Source organism: Enoplosus armatus, chromosome 18, assembly GCF_043641665.1.
Source record: "Enoplosus armatus isolate fEnoArm2 chromosome 18, fEnoArm2.hap1, whole genome shotgun sequence".
NCBI lineage: Eukaryota > Metazoa > Chordata > Actinopteri > Centrarchiformes > Enoplosidae > Enoplosus > Enoplosus armatus.
In genome coordinates this window covers 5576740-5583627 of record NC_092197.1, presented here as the reverse complement: position 1 = coordinate 5583627, position 6888 = coordinate 5576740, and the positions used below count along the sequence as shown (strand labels likewise).

Genomic DNA, 6888 nt, shown 5'->3' with positions numbered 1-6888 from the left:
AGGACTCATTCCTACAGAAGCTCACCTGTGCACTGAAAGCTTTGACTGAAATTCCCTCTATACCAGAGTCCATGCTACCAAACGTTTTGCGCATGAATGCCTGAGCTGAGCTTAAAACTGAAAATCTTCAACTGTCTTCAACTGAAAATAATATCTGAAAGCATAAAACAAAAATAAAGATAAACTGTCTTCATCTTTGGGTATACCAGATACATTCCCCCGATGTTAAAAATATCTCTAATGCCTATGTATGTTTAAATATGCATTCAGGCTGCAATTCAGAGTTGTGCGTGCACAGTGGGTGTAATACTGTAAAACCAAAATCCCTTCTTCTTTTATTTTGGGATGCTCAATACTTTATGTAGGTTTGGTTGAGGTTGTGAAGGTTGTGAAATCAAACTACCACACTTCAACAACTAACACATTAGATGTACTCAAATCTAACCTAATACAATGGAAATCATCATCACAGACCCTTTCATTATCAACACAAATAACCTGCTGGTATGCAGATACTCAAAAGTAGTCCACTAAGGGTAAAATCTGGGACTAAAATCCAGGGAAAACCCTAAGGAGACACTTGAGGTTATTTACATACCTGTGGTGTAACTGTCAGTCTAAAACATTTAGAAAGTCAGGCAGTTTCTTTCAATAAGATTGGTAATCTAGTCCTCTTTAAAACCATTAAAACAAAACAAATATAATAAATACACACAGGCCTTTGTTTGTCATCAAATCTATTCGACGATAAATAGAAATAGAACTTCAGTAGCACTAGTTTTCACTTTTACCTTTGTTGACTTTTAATGCAAAAATTGACAGATTTTCTCTTCTATTAAGCATTCATACATTCACTGCTTAAAATAGGTTCTTCTAATTAAACGCAGAGAGTTCATGCAACTGGTTTTGGACACCCCACTGCCCAAAACCTTGCGATGATAATGAGGTTAGAGCTGCAAAAGAGCTGATATCAATATTTGAGTGTGCTGCCAAGAACCGGATGACACACACAGTCTAAGCCCTGTGTATCATTTGACTTATCTTTACCCACTGCATTCTCTAAAATCAGACAACTCTGAATCACAGCCTCAAAGTCATAGTGAATAACCTGAAGTCAGTTATGTACATTTTACAATCACAATAAATTCTATTCGGATTTCCTGAAAGGCTCCTGGGCTAAAAAGATCTACCTCACATTTTTCCTGCAGAAATAGGGTTTACAACTGACAGCACAACAAAGGGAAACAAATAATAAATACAACCCATGAGAAGAATTAAAAACATAAAAACACAACTTGCAATCTAAAAAGGTATCGAGTCAGAATGAGAGATCCCATTTACACGCCAGGTACCAAATAATAGACTGAATCCAACGTCAATCTGTTTGGATACTATTAGGTCAGGACAACAAGAATGCAGCAGTTTAAGTAAATAAATTAAACCAGAACCATTGTTATGTAGTGACAGAAATGGGAGAGAAGAAAGGAGCATGGAGGGAGAGGTAGGATGGATGGAGGACAGGGAGAAAAAAACTGTGTAAGAACTGAAGAGGAAGAGGAGGATGGATGCCTCACTCTGGAGCCCCGTTTGCCGTTTCTGTCATCCTCTCTTCATCCCCCTGTTTCTGATGCTGCAGTCTGGCGTAAGTCACCGCGTCTCCCCTGAGACAGAAAGAAAAAGGGAAGAGAGGATGCGAGAGAAGGAGGGTAATAAAAAGTTATGACGAGGGAGAGGTGGGTATAAACAAAAAGGAAAAGCGGGTACGACAGGAGAAGGTGACAAATGTTAATTGCGAGGTTATTGCATGGTTCACCTTGTCAAAAAGTTAATTTGCATGAATAAAGAGGCTCATTAGGGTTGTTAGGACTTCCAAGCATAAAATAAAAATCTTAATATCTGATTATACTGCATTTAATATGAGAGCCTGGTTTAATATGACATTTTAGAAGAGTGTTTTATGAGTGAGAGAGATATGAGTAATTACAAAATGTCCATATTGTACAGCTTTTAATCAAACAGATACTGAAAATAAATTATATTATATAGAACAGCTGACATTTCTTCTGAGCTCTGATATATAACGTCATTACATGTTACTAGCTACTAACAGAAATCTTACTTTTTGCCTAGAGACGCAAGGCCGTACAGGACTCCTGTAGCAAAGGCGATGGCATTTCCAAACAAGGTTGTAAAGGAGAAACTCAAGAATATGGGAAACAGGGCCATCCTGAAAATGAGCAACCGAGGGGACAGCCAGCAAGGGACAAAAACAGATGTCAGTAAATCATATTAAGTACGTGCTGTAGATAAAAGAACCACATTCCCAAAAGTATGTCCAACCGCTTATGCAATGTTAATAACTATCAGAAATTCACATTCCAAAAATTTAATTTTTCATACAGTGAAGTACAGTCTCCAATGACATAAACCGTGTATGATGCATAGTTGTTCTCACCCACAGTAGAAGGCGGCTTTCTGCCAAGGCTTGAGTTTGTCTGCACGGGCTGCTATTGCATTAGCAAACTCTATGAACTGGCAACAGAATGGGACTTCACATAGGAAGAGCACAAAGGCATTCAACCTTGAGACAGGAGAAGAGGACACAAACACAGCGGTGAATCACCCTGTGCACTTACATCTCAAATACTGTACAGCTCTGGCTCAAATGATGGAAGTCTGGAGGAATTCAAACACAGCAGCAGCTGGGTAGAAAAGAACAAGTATGCTGGCATTGTCATCATTCAAGGTATTCAAACTGGAGCACTAGTGCTGACATGTTTAATGTCCTAGAAACAGCAAGAAAGCTTCTACAGTGAGCTGGTTAGTGGAACTGAGATTAATCTGCCACTTTCTTATTGATCGTTTTTCACACTCCTAAAGCCCAAGATGATGTCTTCAAATGTCTTTTTATATGAAAACTTTGTGTGATCTGGGGTAAGACATACAAATGGCAGTAGGCAGTAGGTGTGGCCACATGGCTACTTGAGACTATTGCTCAGTGTTGATGTGAGATAATGCTGTACACACTAAAAGGAATGTAAATGAACAGGTAATACAAGTTGATTTATAGCATTATTTGTTGTGTTTGCTCATGTATACCAACAACACATAAAATATGTCTTGGCTTATGGAACTTGAATGAGCTAATTTATGCATGTGCCATTAAAGTAGGCGTAACGGTGTTAAAGACTTACACCATCCATACTCCTGCAGCAATATTTAAAGGGTTCACAGTGACACAGTTCCACACTCCTGAGATGGCACAGGCTGCATGATGTGGACAATACAAAAGACAAAGCAAAAAGGGCTATTATTAAGACAAAGCATATGGCAGATCATGCAATTACACAGAAAATATTAGGCCTGACCATTAACATTTTATTTCAGATTGTTTTTATGACATATTTTCATAAAATCTGGCTGAGATCCAGTTCAGCCACTACTGTTTTAAAAGCCATGATAACTGCACACTTGGTTAGCACTGCCTTTACACTATACACAAGAAAATCAGCAATGCGGAACATATGGAACAAGTACAGTATGTGGGTGCATATGCCTAACTAACGAACGTACAGACATGTCTTATATCTTGGAAACATCTGAAAAAACACTGAATAAAATTATAGAATCCAGCACTCATTAATTAAGAAAATTAATCGCTCATACCAAATTTGAAACACTAATTACCACCGTGTCAAAATCAAAGCTACATTTTTCATGTGCAAGATAATTTGTTACAGACAGATTCCTTTCATGATAATTCTGAATATTTTCAATATAGGCCCTTTTTTAGCTTTTGCCGTGGCTATGATTTGTGTTAAGCTTTTTTTTCTGTGCTTCACACACAGGGCAAATGGGACCTGCCAAAATTGAATGTCTGACTATCCATTGTCTGAAATATGTGTATCCTGTAATATGAGATGAGCTACCTACAGGTATATTAACATGCACAAGTTCATTGTTAACTAACCCACTGGTGATGTGTTTGTAGGTTGTGCAAAAGCCCTGACAAATTCATGTTAAAGTTCTACATGTGGGGATTTTAATGTGATATGGCAACATCACACACATTGTAGAAGTGTGTAAAGCAATTATCACAGTAGCTATAGATCAACCAATGATGTCAGTTGTATTAAAACCAACATAAAGCAATAAACCATACAACACATGAGGTGTATCTGCTCTGTAAAAGATCCATTATCAAAATAGTTGCAGATTGATTTTTTGCTGTTCATCGTTTCAGCTTTAGAACAGAGAAATCGTTAATGCTATGAGTTACACCTGTGCTTTTCCTGTTGTAACAAGTCAAATTGTCAAGTATGACAAAGATCTATTAAAAAGGAAAGCACACCTCCCCAATCAACACATGAAAGTGTGTCGTTTTCACTACTGAGAAGGACGGGAGGTGTCTCAAAAGCACCATCGACATTTCTCACTTTCATTTCACGACAAGTCCCAAACATTTGTTAATTTACCAATGTATTTTATAATTATGTGATAATTATTAGGGACACACTGTTTGAAAACTTTTGACTGCCAGTCCATACACCAACACAGAGTAGGCGATAAGTATGATCTTTTGTACTTGAGAGACGTACAGTACAATTTCAGGCTGAAACTCCACAGTGAGAAGGGAGGGCAAATATGTCTGGTGTCTATGTGAACTATCAGGCCAAACAAGCCCACGCTAGAGCCTATCCTGCTCCTTTAGACCATCCAGCCTCCTTAATAATACAGAGCCCATTGAATATGCAGTGCCCCAGGTGGTTAACGTGATACTCTGGTGTCACTGTGAAGGAGAGATGGATGGAGGGAGAGGCAGGAGGGCTGCAATGCTGCTGGAAAACTGCAGAGCTAGCAGTAAAATCACTTCTGTGTCACACTGAACTCCTGAGGGAAAGAGTCAACATACCTGCTGTGAACTATATGTTTTCATATCATATAGTTAATTTAGGACTAACAAGCTTTTAAGGAATTAGCGTGCCATGCAAACAGGCGGTGCCCACAACAGTGGCTGCTGCAGTGAGGGGACAATAGGCTGTGACAAAGCTTTTGTCTGGCCTGGTGGAGCAATTGAAGTGGAGTTTATACAAAATCAAAAACACGATTTTTTTTTTCTCCAAACAGTGATCTGATGCCCTTTCTGTCCTGTCTCAGCTGTCACCCTCATATTAATGTAGAGCTAAAGACTCCACACAATACACAGTATCAAGTATGCCGACAAAACAAGACATTTATCTGCTTGACAGAAAATAGCACACAAACTATATGTTGTAATCCGGCACAAAGCATACTCAAAAGTTGTATTCACTACATATGCAGCTATGGCAGGATTTGGGTTTCTGTCAGCTTATCATGTAAAACAAAATATGGACTTTGGCAACTACTTACATACTCCTCCCAAAACCCCAGCTATTTTGCAGAGCCATCGGTACCACCATGTCATGCCATCATCGTCAGGAGTGGGTTTCGTGGCTGCTGCGGTCTCTTCAGAGCTCATTGTGTTTTTCTAGCTATGTAAGCTAAAGCTACCCAAAGCCAGTATTTACAGATGTCAGCCACCTAACAATAGCTACGTTAAGTTAGCTAGTATCAACAAACTAACTGCTAACTTGCTACTTACGACACAGCGGTCCCAATCAGTAACACCGGGTGTAATTTAAGCTTTTAAGTATTTAAAAAAAATATATATATATTTTCTTTATCTGTTCGTGTTGGGGCCAGCTCCCTGATGTTGTCAGCAGCTTCTCACACAGCTTCCCCCGTCAGTCAAAACCAGCTAACCGGCTAGCTGATGCTAAAAAGCACCGCCAGCAGCTGCCGCTAGGAGAAGATATCCCGCAGCATCCGTCCTAAACTCTCTAGTAACCTTAAAAATGAAAGAAACTATCTTGAACTCCCTTTCTACTATTTTATGACTGTACACTATCCACCCGGTTTGTTTGGGTTCAAGTCGCTTCTCCGTTGTTCTCCTCCCTGGCTGCTCAGCCGATGTAAGCGGTGCATTGTGGGAGGGATTTGATATGAGTCATGGTTTGTTTACATGCCGGGAGTGTTCTTTATACACAGTTTATGGTTCAGATCAGCAGATTTCGGGTTGTAATAAATATTTTGCCACACATTTGTGATTAGTATCACAGTGTACAGATGAAAGGCTCAGAGCGGCAGTTTTGGAGATTTTAATGTTTTAATATTAATGGAAATTATGACATGCCAGATGTGGCTTCAGGTCCCGAGTTTGTGCCCTTCATGTATTACCATTACATTTGAGTCACAGAGCTAAGTTAAGTGGAGATCTATGAGAAACCCAGAAGGTTGTTTCAAGGATAGGTTCGCAATTTTTTTTTAAGTCTGTCATAAAACAACATCCAGGTGCTCATATGAACATGAAACAGGTTTTGCCTCCTGCAATTATTCCTCTTGTTCATACTGGCCTCAATGTAGGTGATGGAAGACAAAATCCACAGTCCTCATTCTGTGCAAAAATGCATTGAAAAGTTTATGTGAAGCTAATATGAGGCTATTCAGCATCAATTGGTTCTATTTGTATTACTATCAGTCCACTGCAGCTCAGCAGGGAAACACAAAGAGGGAATCCTCAAAGACTCTTCTAGCTCTTCTAACCATATGGGATCAAAAAAAAAAAAAACATGCTACATGTGAGGCACAAGAAGCAAGGAGCCCCAAAATGTTGTAAAGGTTATCAGACAAGTCAAAAATATACTATTAGTTAATTAATTAATTATAATGTAAACAGAAATAAACAGCTTTATACTTTGCTTTATACTCCTTTACTACTCCTAGACTGCTGAAGCTTTATATGACCTTCAGATACACTTTGGAATGTATTTTAGCACAAAACAAGCACTATGAATTTCATCCCCCATC

The 6888-nt window shown here is 38.9% G+C and overlaps 1 protein-coding gene across 1 annotated transcript; it reads right to left on the bottom strand.

The window, feature by feature from the left end:
* Positions 1–1570: 1570 nt before the first annotated feature.
* cacfd1 (calcium channel flower domain containing 1) lies at positions 1571–5504 on the bottom strand. Its single transcript, XM_070925199.1, has 5 exons — positions 5392–5504; positions 3195–3267; positions 2456–2581; positions 2120–2227; positions 1571–1661 (listed from the first exon to the last, which is right to left on the bottom strand). The coding sequence occupies exons 1-5, from the start codon at positions 5498–5500 to the stop codon at positions 1571–1573; spliced, it is 507 nt and encodes a 168-aa protein (XP_070781300.1). The 5' UTR covers positions 5501–5504.
* Positions 5505–6888: the final 1384 nt, after the last annotated feature.

What these genes read in the sequence shown, in the direction of transcription:
- cacfd1 (XM_070925199.1), bottom strand. Translation starts at nt 5,500, where the DNA reads ATGAGCTCTGAAGAGACCGCAGCAGCCACGAAACCCACTCCTGACGAT. An exon ending in TGGGGTTTTGGGAGGAGTAT is followed by an intron (nt 3,268 to 5,391) that starts GTAAGTAGTTGC and finishes CACATCATGCAG; the next exon opens with CCTGTGCCATCTCAGGAGTG. An exon ending in GCTGCAGGAGTATGGATGGT is followed by an intron (nt 2,582 to 3,194) that starts GTAAGTCTTTAA and finishes TCCTGTCTCAAG; the next exon opens with GTTGAATGCCTTTGTGCTCT.